The 18,369-nt window shown below is 44.6% G+C and overlaps 2 protein-coding genes across 2 annotated transcripts; both read left to right on the top strand.

The window, feature by feature from the left end:
* The first annotated feature begins 836 nt into the window (after nt 1–836).
* On the top strand, nt 837–2,977 carry apoc2 (apolipoprotein C-II). The gene is made up of 4 exons (XM_014155627.2): nt 837–968; nt 1,796–1,858; nt 2,178–2,379; nt 2,473–2,977. Exons 2-4 carry the CDS (start codon nt 1,810–1,812, stop codon nt 2,558–2,560), a joined length of 339 nt encoding a protein of 112 aa, XP_014011102.1. The 5' UTR covers nt 837–968; nt 1,796–1,809; the 3' UTR covers nt 2,561–2,977.
* Nucleotides 2,978–7,112: 4,135 nt separating this feature from the next.
* LOC106577547 (trypsinogen-like protein 3) lies at nt 7,113–9,141 on the top strand. The gene is made up of 5 exons (XM_014155687.2): nt 7,113–7,166; nt 7,608–7,765; nt 7,904–8,160; nt 8,271–8,404; nt 8,573–9,141. Exons 3-5 carry the CDS (start codon nt 8,034–8,036, stop codon nt 8,756–8,758), a joined length of 447 nt encoding a protein of 148 aa, XP_014011162.1. The 5' UTR covers nt 7,113–7,166; nt 7,608–7,765; nt 7,904–8,033; the 3' UTR covers nt 8,759–9,141.
* Nucleotides 9,142–18,369: the final 9,228 nt, after the last annotated feature.

Below are 18,369 nucleotides of genomic sequence, written 5' to 3' on the forward strand. Positions count from 1 at the left end.
TGAGTTCCACATATTTTATTTAGTGAAACTTACAAAACAAAAGGAAACAAACAACTAACTGTAACATCAGAGGTGCTACATGCACTAACTCAAAACAAGATCCCACAAAACACAGTGGGGAAATGGCTGCCTAAATATGATCCCCAATCAGAGACAACGATAAACAGCTGCCTCTGATTGGGAACCATACCAGGCCATACCAGGCAGATTCATCATAATACACCTGAAGATTTGAATGATACAGTTTAAACAGCCCACAGCTACAGCACTGGGCTTCACATTAGATATTCAGTGATAACAGATCATGCTGCCCCACCATTAACTTTCACTGGAAGTGAGTCATTGACCAATAGTTTACCAGCACCACTTCGTGAATCTTTGTCTTAGTTTACCAGTACCATTTGAGTGCAGTGGGGTCTGTGCTAACCTGTAGTAACCAGACCAGCGTGTCAATGGTGATCTAGACTTAGGACTGTGTGCTTAGGCAAGGGAGGGGGTTTGGTGGAAGGGGGTGGTGGTAGGGGGTTGTAATATGAACACAAGATGTAATGTGAATGGGTTACTCTACTGACTTAAAAATACCAATAAAAATCAACCAGTCCCCAATCAAAACCAATCAGCAAGCAGGATAACTTGTCCTGTTACATTTCAATACAGCTATCTGGATTGGCAAATACACAGATTCCCTTACACTAAACTCAAATGATAGTAAATCAACAAATGATGAACATGTTACTGTCATAGCATCTCCATCTTTGACCCTGTCTGCCCTCTCTCTCACTTTCTTTATCACATACACAAACACCTGAACAGTGGGTGTTTATCTCCGAGGAGTGCACTTTGGCTCGGAGAACGACAAGTCAACACATCCCCTCTCATATATATATATACATACAGGCTAGCTCACTGCTGCTTCTCAGCTACTGCTTCCTATTCATTCCTGTCACCAAGTACGGAGAGGAGAAACAGTAAGTACAGCCATGCTCGTTTGGTTCATCATCTTTTGGTTCATCATCTTTTGGTTCGCCATCTTCTTTAGGTTCTCACACCTGCATGGAGAAAAAGAAAACACTTCTTACTAGTGTAGCTACTTCAGGGTGCACGTGATGATAATATTACTGTTATAAGGTGTTGTGTTGTATTGTATAAGATGTGTACTACACATGTCTGTCTCCAGACTGTTGGACAAAATGCTCTCTGGGAGAGATCAAGTAGAGGGTCTTGAGAGGGGTTCCAACTGAACAGAATAACTAAATAAATTATGGCATGTCTATACAGATGTAGGATCTTCATTTCATCACCCTGTTGTTACAGTACATTTAAATGCAAACGTGTAGTATATTAAAGATTTTAAAAGGCTTCTAAAATTAGCAATTTAACATTCCAGACTTGATTTTCTAACTAAAAATGTATCAACCCCAACATAAATGTCCATTAATTATAATCCACATAAATTCACATTTCCTGTTTTTCCAGGATTATTTTCCTGCTGTGAGAAACTGGTCACAGTAAGATCCTGCATTATTTGTGGTCTGCTGCATCATAGTGCGATACAAACCCAGAAAAACTATAGTTTCATTGTCATTGAAAACATTGCCAACCTCAGAATAGCCTTACCTTAGTCATTGGAAACCTGTTAGAGACATGTTTGAGATAAAATAGAAGAGATTAGATGAGGCTGAGATGAGATAAGGCTAAGAGCAGAGCTGAAAAGGAAGAGGAAATGATGCTGACTAGTGGACAAGTTGATGTATGGTTTATCTGACCCTCACCAAGATGTTTGCTTTGCACACAGATCTGAGTGACATCATGAACAAGCTTCTGGTCATCACTGTGCTCGTCACTCTTCTGGGCCTCAGTAAGTACACAGCCAAGACCCTAACTGACTGACTGACTGACTGACTAACTGACTGACTAACTGACTGACTGACATACTGGTGGTGTTCCAGGATGTCATTTACTGTGCATCCCAGAAGGTTGCTTTATCTTAATAGCATTTTGTTACACCCACAATAACATCTGCTAAATATGTTTATGCAACCAATAAGATTTGATTTGAAACGTTAAACACTCCAGACTGCAAATAAGAGCACCTCGAGCGGCAACATTGACTGACTGACTGACTGACAACCAACCATCTTGACCCTCTATCCCTAACCCTAACCCTCCCCTTCCAGATGCTCAGAGCCTCCGTCTGCCTAGGCAAGCTGAGGAGGGTACGCCTGAGGAACCGGTCGCTGATGTTGCCGAGGCTGATGGAGAGCAGGGAACCCTGGAAAAGCTGACCAGCGCCGTCAAGAGCTACTACGAAACATCCATCAGCACCGCAACCAGCTGGCTGGACAGCATCAAGGGCCTGAAGCTGGAGGAGAAGGCCAAGTAAGATGCACACACACACACAAGAACGGAACAGCAGGTCAAAATAGCAGGCTGACATTTAATGCATTGTCCATGTGTCTGTGTGTCCATCAGGAATGCCTTCATTGACACCAGCATGGCGGTGAGCACCTACTCCGGCATCCTGCAGGACCAGGTCTACCACATCTTATACCAACAGTAAAGACCCTTCCTTGTTTCCCTCTGTGTCCCCAACGTCCTCAAAATGCCTTGGTGAGGAGAGCATCGCAGCTGTGGGCCCCTACTCTGTCATCCTGGAGCCTCCGATCAGCTTCACCAGACCTCCAACCCTCGGTGACGTCCCCACGGAGTCGGTGTAGATTGAAATACAGTATTATTTAATGTCAACATTTTACATTTTAGTCATTTAGCAGACGCTCTTATCCAGAGCGACTTACAATTAGTGCATTCATCTTAAGATAGCTAGGTGAGACAACCACATATCACAGTTGTAGCAAGTACAATAAATTAGCTATCAGCAAAGTCAGTGCTAGTAGGAAAATCCTTCTTGAAATGTTTTTTTTTATGTCAACGTATCTTGAAATAAAAACATGCGTTTGTAGAAAAGCAGTAAAACCTATGTGTTTCTTCAGGGGCATTATTCATATGAGCCAGTACGATCATTGTACTTAGTGTTTTATTATCAGACAAAGTTGAGAGACGTAGGATATGTTCATGCATATCTCCCACCGGTTTGTGACCTCAATATGGTTATGTGTACAGTTGAAGTCAGAAGTTTACATTCACTTAGGTTGGAGACATTAAAACTCGTTTTTCAACCACTCCACACATTTCTTGTTAACAAACTATAGTTTTGGCAAGTCGGTTAGGACATCTACTTTGTGCATGACACAAGTAATGTTTCCAACAATTGCTTACAGACAGATTATTTCACTAAAATTCACTGTATCACAATTCCAGTGGGTCAGAAGTTTATATACACTTAGTTGACTATGCCTTTAAACAGCTTGGAAAATTCCAGAAAATGATGTCATGGCTTTAGAAGCTTCTGATAGGCTAATTGACATCTTTTGAGTCAATTGGAGGTGTACCTGTGGATGTATTTCAAGGCCCACCTTCAAACTCAGTGCCTATTTGCTTGACATCATGGAACAATCTAAAGAAATCAGCCAAGACCTCAGCAAAACAATTGTAGACCTTCACAAGTCTGGTTCATCCTTGGGAGCAATTTCCAAATGCCTGAAGGTACCACGTTCATCTGTACAAACAGTAGTACGCAAGTATAAACAGCATGGGACCCCGCAGCCGTCATACCGCTCAGGAAGAAGACGCATTCTGTCTCCTAGAGCTGAACGTACTTTGGTGCGAAAAGTGCAAATCAATCGCAGAACAACAGCAAAGGACCTTGTGAAGATGCTGGAGGAAACGTGTACAAAAGTATCTATATCCACAGTAAAACGAGTTCTATATCGACATAACCTGAAAGGCTGCTCAGCAAGGAAGAAGCCACTGCTCCAAAACCACCATAAAAAAGCCAGACTACGGTTTGCAACTGCACATGGCGACAAAGATCGTACTTTTGGGGAAATGTCCTCTGGTCTGATGAAACAAAAATAGAAATGTTTGGCCATAATGACCATCGTTATGTTTGGAGGAAAAGGGGGAGGCTTCCCAACCGTGAAGCACGAGGGAGGCAGCATCATATTGTGGGGGTGCTTTGCTGCAGGAGGGACTGGTGCACTTCACAAAATAGATGACATCATGAGGAAAGAAAAGTATGTGGATATATTGAAGCAACATCTCAAGACCAGGGGCGAAAATCTGATATCAACTTTGGAGGGGACAATTACATTACATTTTCTCAAGAGCAATTCCTGAGGGGGACACCAAAAGTAGTGCTGTAACACATAGCCTACGTTTAATATGGTAAATGTATATTGAGGAACCAAAGAAATAAGGTGTTTGCCGTACTCCTAACTACCGGTACCTAAAACTACACAACTAATCACAACAGCAATACCATTGCCTTTAACAAATCTTAGTTCAATCACCAGTTTAAGTTGAGAGTGGGGGTATCCATGGCATTTTCCAATTATGTTCCTATTTTACAAGTAAAAAAAATTGAGAACCTTTCATAATGTTGCCAAACAAAGACTCAACAAACTTACCTGAGACTACCTGTCTCTGCCAGTCTGTCCCTGCATATCTGTCCCCAACTCTGCTGTCTGTGTGCCATCTGTTGCCTGCTCTGCCTAATGACATCATTGTGAAACATTTCCATTAGAATTTCATTTCTTTCTTATGAACATTTTATCAACTAGTCTTTGAGATATTAGGCTACTAGGGTTCTTACTTTGCGTTTTGGTGTCCGTCTTTTTCTGCCATTTTTCTACCTGGTTGGCTACACACACACAGTTTGTAGGTTATTTACAGTAGGAGATGGGCTTCTATCATCTTATCTTCTATCATTCTATATGGGCTTCTATCTAAAAGGTAGCTAGCAAATGTGAAACGGATTTCAGTGACAAGAGTTGACAGCTGTATGAGTTCACCATTTACACAACATATGCTGCAACCTTTTGTAATTTTAATCATTTGTTTCATATTGGCTGGCTTCTAACAATAGCTGAATTTGCAAAGCTAGCGACCACCAATTCAGTGGTGTTTGCTATAATCTTTGCTACCCGGGTTAAATAAAGGTGAAATAAAATATATAAATAAAAGTTCCCTTGCGACAATTTAGCTTTTGCAACGAGACCATTAAATATATTTAAAACAATGCTAGAAGAGTGTGTAGTTCTGTTCAGTTTATCGCTAACCTTATCACAGGGACTTTGAAGCACTAACTTACATGCATGCTGATCTTGGAATAAATTGACGATAGCAAAGATTCCATCTTTGACGACGCCACATAAATAGAATAGGTACTAGCTAGCTTAATAGTTAATATTTGCGCGCTAGCTCTGCATATTCAGCTAGTGTGTGTGCGCGATTGACTGGATTAACCTCACGTCAGTTACGTGCATTGAGTGCCTTTCAGACAGTAGATACGACCTCTACGTTACCTCGCAAGCTAAGGAACTGGCAGTGGATCAAACCATTGTGAGGCAAAGGGTGGGGGGGTCGCAATCTTTTGAAACTTAAAAACGAGCTATTAAGTGTCTATAATCAGCACAATTGCTTTCATTGCGTATTATTAATATTATTTAAATTACATAGTTATGTTTCAGTGATATATTGGGGGGGACAAATCATATTTTTCCCAGGATGGGGGGGTCGTGTCCCCCCGTCCCCCCCGGGGTTTCCGCCCCTGCTCAAGACATCAGTCAGGAAATAAAAGCTTGGTCACAAGTGGGTCTTCCAAATGGACAATGACCCCAAGCATGCTTCCAAAGTTGTGGCAAAATGGCTAAAGGACAGCAAAGTCAAGGTGTTGGAGTGGCCATCACAAAGCCCTGACCTCAATCCCACAGAAAATTTGTGGGCAGAACTGAAAAAGCGTGTGCGAGCAAGGAAGCCTACAAACCTGACCAGCTCTGTCAGGAGAAATGGGCCAAAATTCACCCAACTTATTGTGGGAAGGTTGTGGAAGGTTACCTGAAACGTTTGACCCAAGTTAAACAATTTAAAGGCAATGCTACCAAGTACTAATTGAGTGACCAAATAGGACAACTAAACACATCTTGAACTGTTGGTTAATCTCTTCATAGGGTTGTGATATACTAGCAGGGATATCGCCAATCTGATGTAGCCTCAGTCTAAGATTCATTCAAACTGACTCAAATGTATTCAAACTAAATACCTCAAATCCCTGAGTAGGCTTCTTCTGAGTACCTGCGTTTCCCCATCTTGATTTCCCAATTCTCTCCCAACTTTATCTGTCTCACAAGGCCACATTGTTGCCTTCTCTTAGTAATCAAACCACAGTTAATGAATAGCTTCACTTGATATTACTAAAAGAGGGCACTGCACATTGATACAAGGGCTTACGTAATGGTAGAGCACACAGAGTACTTACATCACAGTGAAAAATTAACTTCAAGTGATAGGAATTAAATGAGTAGCCTAATCTCTCGTTTGTTTGTTTTTTTCCAATGGTGACAGTAAAAGGACATAGCACCTGTATTACAAAGAACAACACATGCGTCTCATACTAAAGAGCCAACATGTTTTAAATTAAAGGGCCTTAAGTTTTTTGTTCTGTTTGTTTGTTTTTGTTGTTTTAATAATTAAAAAAATATATATATTTGGTACTTATGTCAAGAATTGTAAATTGTTTGCTCTTATACAGATGTAGGATCTTAATTTGATCACCTTGCTGCAGGAGAGCTTGTTGTGTATTTGAGGTTTAAAAAGGCTTCTGAAGTTTTCGATTTCCACTTTGAAATTTCAGACTTGATTTTCCCAGAATTTTCCTGTATTAACCCTTAAAAAAATGTCAATTAATTAAAATCCACATTATAATTCACATGTCCTGTTACTGCAGGATGGTTTTCCTGCTTTAGAAAACTGGCTCAAATTAAGATCCTACATTTGTATGTCCAATTAAAAAATATATATATTACAAAAAATCTGTAATTGATTGAATGGGGGCCTATAGTCGCACTGTACCTTTCCAGTCACAAACATGAGAGAAGTGCCAGAAAAACAAAGCACAGGTGCAGCCCAGGCAGTCAACTCCCAGAGATCTAAAGGCTAGAGGCACAGATACACAGGTATAAAAGAACCACAGACTAAACCCAGAGTCTCATACAGAGATCAAGACATGATGAAGCTGCTACTGCTGGCCTTTGCTTTGGGGTGTGCAGGTAAGACTGTAATACACAGTATCTACAGTATCATGAGACAGTTATGCAATGCCTGGGGTGGCAGGTAGCCTAGTGGTTAAAGCGTTGGACTTGTAACCAAAAGGTTGCAAGATCAAATCCTTGAGCTGACAAGGTGAAAATGTCATTCTGCCCCTGAACAAGGCAGTTAACCCACTGTTCCTAGGCCGTCATTGAAAATAAGAATTTGTTCTTAACTGACTTGCCTAGTTAAATAAAGATAATAGAATGCATGAAGAATGATACCTTCTTTTAGAGATAGGGAGGGAGATATACACCGAGTGTACAACATTAAGAACATTATGCTCTTTCCGTGACATACACTGACCAGGTGAATCCAGTTGAAAGCTATGATCCCTTACTGGGGGGGCTGTTGGTGCAACTCAGTATTAGGAAGGTCTTCTTAATGTTTTTTACACTCAGGAGGATGGAGCGTTGTTGCAGGAAGTTTCCCAACCCCACTCCAGACCCTGACAGGTCTACCTGTGGAACACTAAGAGGGGCTGGTATGGGGAGGGAAGGTGTAGTGGTGTCCTCATCAACGAGTGGTGGGTGCTTACCACCTGGAACTGCTTTGTCGAGTAGGTATTCCCCCTTTTTTCTTTCTTGAAATCAGTGTAAAATGCATGCAGCCCATATGTTCACCGAAAACAAACAAATATTTTTTGCTAAGTTCCTCTCCTCTCCACTCCTCTCCACTCCACTCCTCTCCTCCTCAGACCTGGCCACACTATGGTTTCTCTGGGGGAGCATGACGTGACAGTGGAGGAAGGGACAGAGCAGCACATCCGGGTGGCCAGATATGTGCAGCACGGGCCATAAGCACGAGGTCCCTCTCACAGCCTGGCAATGGTGAAGCTGGCAGAGCCTGCCTGGTTCACTCAGCATGTCATGCCCGTAGCCCTACCCACATGCTGCACTCAGCTCCACGAGAAGTGTCTGGTCAGCGGCTGGGGCTCCACCGTACCGGGACAGGGTGAGTGGACCATAAAGCCAGGGGAGGGCTACACGCCTCAACCCAAATTAATGGAATAGATAAGCACCAAATAAACTCCCATGAGTCCCTATGTCAGTCCCTCCATACAGACGAGCCCAAACTAATCCTGAAGTGTGAAACACAGCGGGTCATTGAGGTCAAGATGTGCCAGATAGCCTTTCCTCTTTATTGGATTGAACACGCTTTCTGTGCTAAAACCATCATCTCAACCGACAACTGCCTGGTCAGTACATCAACAGAACAGTGCTTTGCAAACATTTCTATTTTTATATTTATATCTCTGGCTGTTGCATTGGAAACAAATAATATTATGATCAACGAGCTAATCAAGATTTTCCTTTGTACTTCACTGTGCCACCATACTCTCCCTCCCTCCCTCCCTCTTTCTCAGTCTGACCAGGGCAGTACTGTGGTGTGTGGGGGTGAGCTAAAGGGGTTGTTCTGGTCCGGTTCTTCTGACGTTGGTTTGTACACCCGCCTGTGCTTGTACCTTGACTGGATGAGTGACATCATGAACACCCCTGATCCTACACCTGAACCTGTGTGGACCACCGCAGCAGCAGCTACAACATGGTGATTGAAAAGAAAAACAAAGTGATATGTACTGAAATGTTCTGTTCACCTGCCCCATTGATTCTATCATATCCGGTATGCATTTTTTTCATTCACCAGCAGAGGGCGACATAGACCAGTAATACTGGCCTATCACAAACCTCTGAGAAATTTCTTGGCTATAACATGTCACACATATACATATTTTACCAAGCAATTGGAATTGGACACCCCAAAGTGTCTTTCCTGAAGATAAATCCTCCTACCATGCAGTCGTTTGTCCTGGGATATGTAGTTCTTTTAATCACCAGCAGATGGCAATGTAGACTAATAATAGTCCGTTTGAGCACGAAAGAGCTGCACAATCAATGTAAAGAGACACAGATTGAAAAAAGGAGATATAGGATATCCAGAGAGAGAGAGAGAGAGAGAGGGAGAGGGAGAGGGAGAGGGAGAGGGAGAGAGGGAGAGAGGGAGAGAGAGGGAGAGAGGGAGAGAGGGAGAGAGAGAGAGAGAGAAGGACTTAAGTGGTTGAGATGATGTGAGAGCAGGTGAAATGAGACTGCCATTCTTTGCAAAGTTTTGTATGAGTGTGTCTAGATCTGCGTGCAAGCTAAATATCACACTGACACATACACACAAACACACACTGTATGACTGACAGCTGTGCCCACTGACACTCAGTCTAACACTGGAGCACCTTCACCATCTGTTCTCCACACTTTCCCCCTCCTTTCCCCTCTTCCTCCATGTTCCCCCTTTCTGGTCCCCCTCCTTCTTCCCCCACCCTTTCCCTCCTCCTTTCTTCTAGCTTTCAGAGATCTCTGACTCTTTCCATGTTTTTGGTCTCTCCTGCACTCCATTCCACTCTTCTGCTCCGTCTCTAATACATTGAGAAAACAACCTATAGAAGCATCTCTTACTCTGTTTACAGTACAATATACTGCCCTTCTGTCGGTATCCATGTACCCACTCCCCCACTCATTTACCCTCTATTCCTCCCTCCATCATACTATAAATTCTCCCTATTCATCTGTCCTCTCTTCCTCCCTCACTCCTTTCAGTGCTGTTGGTAAGCATTGTTCCTGCACTAGCTAAACAGAGAGAGGTTTATAGTAAAGATAAGGTAATATGTAATATGAGCAGATATACTCTGAGTGTACAAAACATTAAGAACACCTTCCTAATATTGAGCTGCACCCCTTTTGCCCTCAGAACAGCCTAACTTTGTTGGGGCATGGACTCTACAAGGTGTCAAAAGTGTTTGACAGGGATGCTGGCCCATGTTGACTCCAACGCTTCCCACAACTGTGTCAAGTTGGCTGGATGTCCATTGGGTGGTGGACCATTCTTTATACACACAGGAAAATGTTGAGCATGAAAAACCCAGCAGCATTGCAGTTCTTAACATACTCTGACTGGTGAGTCTGGCACCTACTACCATACCCAGTTCAAAGGCACTTAAATCTTTTGTCTTGCCCATTCACCCTTTGAATGGGACATATACACAAACCATTTCTTAATCGTGTCAAGGCTTAAAAATCCTTCTTTAACCTGTCTTCTCCCCTTCATCTACACTGATTCATCTCACTCTCCCTGGCAAACTGTTCCTATCGCTCATCAGAGGCTTACATTCCCAACATTCTCCTATGACACCTAACAAACTCATGGTCCTGGAAGAAGAAGGAGAGGAAGTCACAGAGAGAGCGAGAGAGAGAGAGAGAGAGAGAGAGAGAGAGAGAGAGAGAGAGAGAGAGAGAGAAAGAGAGGGGGGTTAAAAGTAGACAGAGAAGTCTCAGAGTATGGTGGCATAGATAAATGAACGAAGGACTCAACACCGCGATAAGAAAAATCACAGTAATGTCATAGTGACTCTACACGTGGTATTTACTCTGTGTGACTCGCTATGTGCCGACTTGTGTGCCTCAGTGTGTATCTCACACCCATTAACTGAAAGCAGTGTGTCTGTGTAAAGGCTTTACTCATTTATAAGAGACAACGGAGCATAAAAACTCAATCTCTCCAAATCTGTCCCCATTGCCTAGTAGAGACACTGGACTCATCAGTGGGGAAAATGACTTTCGAGTGCTCTAATGATACCGAGCTAATAGCTAACAGCAAACAGAGAGAGGGGGAGGGGGGTGTATATGTGGGCGGGGATAATACATCTAATGGAGGAATTAACTAAGTAAATGAACTCTGAATAATAACCTCCCTTTCTCTCTCTCCATCATGGTTAGAGAGTGCAGTGAGTGCTCCAGCCCCTCTCATCATCCCTCTAATGTAGCCCCCTCCACCTGCTTTTAATCAGAGGTGGAGCACCCTGACTGGATGTGTCTGTGGTAAATAGTGTACAGTGTGTGGGATAGTGCACCAGTGAGCGAGTGAGTGAGTGAGTGAGTGAGTGAGTGAGTGAGTGAGTGAGTGAGTGAGTGAGTGAGTGAGTGAGTGAGTGAGTGTGAGAGAGATAGATGGTACACATGTGTTACATTACATTACATTTAAGTCATTTAGCAGACGCTCTTATCCAGAGCGACTTACAAATTGGTGCATTCACCTTATGATATCCAGTGGAACAACCACTTTATAATAGTGCATCTAAATCTTTTAAGGGGGGGGGTTAGAAGGATTACTTTATCCTATCCTAGGTATTCCTTAAAGAGGTGGGGTTTCAGGTGTCTCCGGAAGGTGGTGATTGACTCCGCTGTCCTGGCGTCGTGAGGGAGCTTGTTCCACCATTGGGGTGCCAGAGCAGCGAACAGTTTTGACTGGGCTGAGCGGGAACTGTGCTTCCTCAGAGGTAGGGGGGCCAGCAGGCCAGAGGTGGATGAACGCAGTGCCCTTGTTTGGGTGTAGGGCCTGATCAGAGCCTGAAGGTATGGAGGTGCCGTTCCCTTCATAGCTCCGTAGGCAAGCACCATGGTCTTGTAGCAGATGTGAGCTTCAACTGGAAGCCAGTGGAGTGTGCGGAGGAGCGGGGTGACGTGAGAGAACTTGGGAAGGTTGAACACCAGACGGGCTGCGGCGTTCTGGATGAGTTGTAGGGGTTTAATGGCACAGGCAGGGAGCCCAGCCAACAGCGAGTTGCAGTAATCCAGACGGGAGATGACAAGTGCCTGGATTAGGACCTGCGCCGCTTCCTGTGTGAGGCAGGGTCGTACTCTGCGAATGTTGTAGAGCATGAACCTACAGGATCGGGTCACCGCCTTGATGTTAGTGGAGAACGACAGGGTGTTGTCCAGGATCACGCCAAGGTTCTTAGCACTCTGGGAGGAGGACACAAGGGAGTTGTCAACCGTGATGGCGAGATCATGGAACGGGCAGTCCTTCCCCGGGAGGAAGAGCAGCTCCGTCTTGCCGAGGTTCAGCTTGAGGTGGTGATCCGTCATCCACACTGATATGTCTGACAGACATGCAGAGATGCGCCTGGTTATCAGAAGGGGGAAAGGAGAAGATTAATTGTGTGTCGTCTGCATAGCAATGATAGGAGAGACCATGTGAGGATATGACAGAGCCAAGTGACTTGGTGTATAGCGAGAATAGGAGAGGGCCTAGAACAGAGCCCTGGGGGACACCAGTGGTGAGAGCGCATGGTGCGGAGACAGATTCTCGCCACGCCACCTGGTAGGAGCGACCTGTCAGGTAGGACGCAATCCAAGCGTGGGCCGCGCCGGAGATGCCCAACTCGGAGAGGGTGGAGAGGAGGATCTGATGGTTCACAGTATCAAAGGCAGCAGATAGGTCTAGAAGGATGAGAGCAGAGGAGAGAGAGTTAGCTTTAGCAGTGCGGAGAGCCTCCGTGACACAGAGAAGAGCAGTCTCAGTTGAATGCCCAGTCTTGAAACTTTTGTATTGTGTATTTGAGGTCAGACTTAGGCATTTAGTAATAATGGATTTGTATCGACTGTTATCAAGTGTATTTGTGTGTGAGGCTGTGAGTGTATGAGTGCATGTGTGTATGCATGCGTTTGTGTGTTTGTGTGAGAGAGAAACATCACACTGGTATTGCCAGTGATAATGCATTAGTATTGATGCCAGTGTGTTGGGGAGATCACAGATATGGCTGTGGTGCTAGAGCTCAGAGAGAGAGAGAGAGAGAACATCCCTACAAAGACTGAAACCCCATGGGGAGGCCATTCCCCATCCTACTGCAATCATCCCACACTGGGATAAACACTTACAACCCACTGTTGCCTGGACCACACAATTCTCTTGATTTCTGTCAAATTTGAGTTGTCTATTTTCCAGTTTTGTTTCCAGCAACTTTCTTCCCCCCTACCCTCCTCTCCTCTGTACGACTACCCATTCTGTAAGAGGCTCTGCTTGTTTTTATTGACCTGTTTTGTATCATGTCTTTCTTTGCTCTGTGTTAGTTTTAGAGCCTCTAGGCCCAGAGGGCAGGTTAGCAGTGATGGTACATACCAGAACAAGCAGCGTCTCGTGTGTGAGCAGGTCTGAAAACGTCTCGGAGACGGCCGAGGGAGATGAGAATGTGTGTGTTTGTGTGTGTATGTGTAATGTATGTAATGTGTGTATGATTGTGCCAGTACTTTCGTTAGCATGAGTGATGACAGGCTACAGAGAACCAGACGTATACATATACATTCTGTGCTGGGGAATCTGGCTGTGTGGCAGTGTGTGTAGCTATACTGCTCAGAGGAATGCAGTGAGGAACCTATACTGTACCTGGGGCCACACATTCCCAAAGGGAGACTAAAAACAACCGAACAGTACAACAGCAGCATAACACACAGGCAGTGTTGTGAACACCTGGCCCTGAGCCCAGCATTGTACCCAGTCTCCCTGTGTTCACACACCTGAACAGATAGCAACGCTACTGCAACAGAAAACATTACCTAAACTCTGACACTGCCTCACACTCAAAGTTCCCAGAGATAAATATATATGTGTGTGTGTGGACCTGCAGAGCAGACTGATGCATGGCAGGGCAGTGTGGGAGGCAGACACAGACCAGCAGTGCCAGGGTAGAGGAGGGGGGAGTTAATCATGTACAGCACATAAACACACTCAGAGGTCATGCTTCATCTTCCAGACACACTGCAGGTCCTGGTGTGTGAGACTCCCCAGATGCAGAGGAAGAGCCAGGTCCTGGACCAGGGCCAGGACCAGGGTCAGACATCCACCATCAACTAAAGTAGACAGGTCTGATAAGGCTAATAGCAGTAGAGGCTCAGAGAGGAGAGTTACAGGAGACAGTACCTTCAATCCCCATCACCAGTGTGTGTGTGTGTGTTGTGTGTGTGGTGTGTTGTGTGTGTGTGTGTGTGTGTGTGTGTGTGTGTGTGTGTGTGTGTGTGTGTTGTGTGTGTGTGTGTGTGTGTGTGTGTGTGTGTGTGTGTGTGTGTGTGTGTGTTGTGTTGTGTTGTGTGTGTGTGTGTGTGTGTGTGTGTGTGTGTGTGTGTGTGTGTGTGTGTGTGTGTGTGTGTTGTGTGTGTGTGTGTGTGTGTGTGTGTGTGTGTGTGTGTGTGTGTGTGTGCGCCGCCGTGATCCACCTCTGACTGTTTTACTGGGTGAGAGAGTTAGCAGCTAGGCAACAGAGAGCATCGATCCGTGTCCCTGAAGTTCAGCACCATAGCACGATTGAAATTGAAAGGTAACTTCAGATTGAGCCGACACATGCAGCGTTTCGCGCTGACACAGGGAACTTGGCTTTTAGATTTCTATCCCGCTGTAGTGCAGATCTTCAGCACAACAGATTGAATGGAGCCCTAAAACACAGGGCTCAGAACCCTCTCATTACAGCTCTGTGCTGAACAAGCCCCAAGGAATGTCAGCCATTTTATTTGCCTACACATTTTACTGGCCATGTCTGAACAAACACATACTAATGATCACACGCTGACAGTGTAGGAGTGTGCCTTAGAGTAATTGACTGTGTATCTGTGAATGTGTGTAAATACCAACACAAAATCATTAAAGTATGATTCTCTGTGTATATGCGTGTGTGTGTGTGTGTGTGTGTGTTTCTCTGTGTAATAGCTCTCCAGACACCTGCTCTGCTGTGGTACAGTCAGACAGTGGGGGGGGGTGCGGCCTGCAGCGTGTACAGGAGCTCACAGAGGTACACACAACACAGCTGCTCCTATTCCTCCAGGCCTCCATCTCTCCCCCTCTCTCCAGCTCCTCCCTTCCACCTCTCACTTCTCTTCTCTAGCGCTAACAGACTAGCTGACTCAGACACCCAGGGGGCCTTCATCGCTCTTCGACCTGTTTAAGGTGAGCCCTGTGTGGGATGCCCCGGTCATGGCCTCCCTTTACCCTGGATGTATATGTGTTGCATGTGTAACGGAGTGAAGAATGTACCGTAAACTCACACCACAGCTAGCTTGAAATGTCCCCGATGGAGCTATCCAATTGGTACCTTTTGGGTAGCTCAAATGGTTGAAGCGCTGTCATGGAGCGCGGTCACGTGTGTTGTGAAGCAGAGGACCAGTTGTTGGAGCCCAGTATGAGGAAGTTGGACAGTGGGGGAAGCTCAGTTGTCAGCAGCAAACTGACCTGTTAAACATGCTTACAGCTTAATGCTATGGATCCACTTTTCTTCTCAAAGGGGAGTGCTTGTTGGCTTGCTTGTCAGTACATGTCAGTGATGAAGGTCTGGTAGCCGGAGTGCATGTCTTTACAGGCTCGAACATCACTAACACACACAGGCTGCTTTTACGTCTAAATGATCTTCAAAGGACACCGCATCAGCTTGGCTTGATGCACACACACACACATACAGATCAACCATCACTACTACACATACACAAACACACACCAGTACTGACACGTATACACACCAACAGAAACACACACCAACAGAAAACACACACCACTACTGACACGTATACACACCAACAGAAACACACACCACTACTGACACGTATACACACCAACAGAAACACACACCCACAGAAAACACACACCACTACTGACACGTATACACACCAACAGAAACACACACACTACTGACACGTATACACACCAACAGAAACACACACCCACAGAAACATACACCACTACTGACACATATACACACCAACAGAAACACACACACTACTGACACGTATACACACCAACAGAAACACACACCCACAGAAACATACACCACTACTGACACATATACACACCAACAGAAACACACACCACTACTGACACGTATACACACCAACAGAAACACACACCACTACTGACACATATACACACCAACAGAAACACACACCACTACTGACACATATACACACCAACAGAAAACACACACCAACAGAAACACACACCACTACTGACACGTATACACACCAACAGAAACACACACCAACAGAAACACACACCACTACTGACACGTATACACACCAACAGAAACACACACCACTACTGACACGTATACACACCAACAGAAACACACACCAACAGAAACACACACCACTACTGACACGTATACACACCAACAGAAACACACACACTACTGACACGTATACACACCAACAGAAACACACACCAACAGAAACACACACCACTACTGACACGTATACACACCAACAGAAACACACACCACTACTGACACGTATACACACCAACAGAAAACACACCACTACTGACACGTATACACACCAACAGAAACACACACCAACAGAAAACACACACCACTACTGACACATATACACACCAACAGAAACACACACCAACAGAAACACACACCACTACTGACACGTATACACACCAACAGAAAACACACCACTACTGACACGTATACACACCAACAGAAACACACACCACTACTGACACATATACACACCAACAGAAACACACACCAACAGAAACACACACCACTACTGACACGTATACACACCAACAGAAAACACACACCACTACTGACACGTATACACACCAACAGAAACACACACCAACAGAAGCACACACCACTACTGACACGTATACACACCAACAGAAAACACACACCACTACTGACACATATACACACCAACAGAAACACACACCAACAGAAAACACACACCACTACTGACACGTATACACACCAACAGAAACACAAACCACTACTGACACATATACACACCAACAGAAACACACACCACTACTGACACATATACACACCAACAGAAACACACACCACTACTGACACGTATACACACCAACAGAAAACACACACCAACAGAAACACACACCACTACTGACACGTATACACACCAACAGAAAACACACACTCAAAATCAGGTCACACAGGATATGAAACCTTGGAAGTGAAGGAGATAAGAAAAGATTTATTGCCCTTTAATTTCATTATTTTTATTTGTTTCTCCCCTCCCTCCCTCCCTCCCTCTTTATTTATTGAACTCAGCTGATTGCAACAGAGTAGACAGCAGACTCAATGCTAATTTATGAAATCCTTAAACAAGACAGCTTCTTTATCCATTGGATGGCCAATCACTCTTCTCCTTCATTTCTTCTCATGACAGTTCCTGATTCTTCTATCGATTTCCATAACTTCTCCCTCCATCTATAACCTTCTCTGTCCCGTTCTCTCTCTCCTCCATCCCTATCCTTCTGTCTCTCTATCATTCTATATATCCTTAATCATCTCCGTCTCTAGATTGTTCTGGCGGTGGTGTCTCAGCACAGTGTGTGTGTGTGTGTGTGTGTGTGTGTGTGTGTGTGTGTGTGTGTGTGTGTGTGTGTGCGTGCGAGCGTGTGTGTGTGTGTGCGCGAGCGTGTGTATGCGAGCATGTGTGTGTGCGCAAGCGTGTGTGTGTGCGTGAGCGTGTGTGTGTCCGTGTGGAATGGCTGTTAGCCAACCCTTACTGAGACGCTGTAGTGGCTAGGTTATGAGCTAGGGACAGTGGCTGTCATTTCTCAATAGGCTGACGCTAAATGGCTAAATCAGATTAGTGCCACTGTAGCTAAACTCAGACCGTATTAGAGCCTTAGGGCCAGGGTAGGCATGGTTACACAGATGATACACAATAACATTGGAGACAATGCTGAAGTAAAAAGCACTAGAGGTGGACGCACACACTGTAAACCACAGTAAAAGCATTTGTGACAAATAGAAAAAAAGCTAATTAAATGTGATTGATTGATTGATTGATTGATTGATTGATTGATTGATTGATTGATTGGCTCACACACACACACACACACACACACCCATACATAATTTAGAACCTCATCTCAGTCCTTCCCTCCTCATTCTCTCTCTTAATGTTCTGAACACAAATCCTTCCCCTTCTGCAGGTCAGTGTAATTTCCTAATGGATGCTTGGCAGATGGAATTAGAGACAACATCCCTGCTGATAGAACCAGAGAGCCAGAAGCCTACAGTACAATGGCAACCTGCCAGAGCTCACAGAATCCAGCCGAGTCTTCCCTGTAGCTCAGTTGGTAGAGCATGGTGTTTGCAACGCCAGGGTTGTGGGTTCGATTCCCACGGGGGGCCAGCAAAAAAAAATGTATGAAATTGTATGAAATGTATGCATTCACTACTGTAAGTCGCTCTGGATAAGAGCGTCTGCTAAATGACTAAAATGTAAATGTAAAAATGAGTCGGCCTATACCTCTACACTAACAGTGAACACACACAGAGACCCACAGAAATAAAACTCACAGAGATTGTGGGAG

Source organism: Salmo salar, chromosome ssa02 (assembly GCF_905237065.1).
Source record: "Salmo salar chromosome ssa02, Ssal_v3.1, whole genome shotgun sequence".
Classification (NCBI taxonomy): domain Eukaryota; kingdom Metazoa; phylum Chordata; class Actinopteri; order Salmoniformes; family Salmonidae; genus Salmo; species Salmo salar.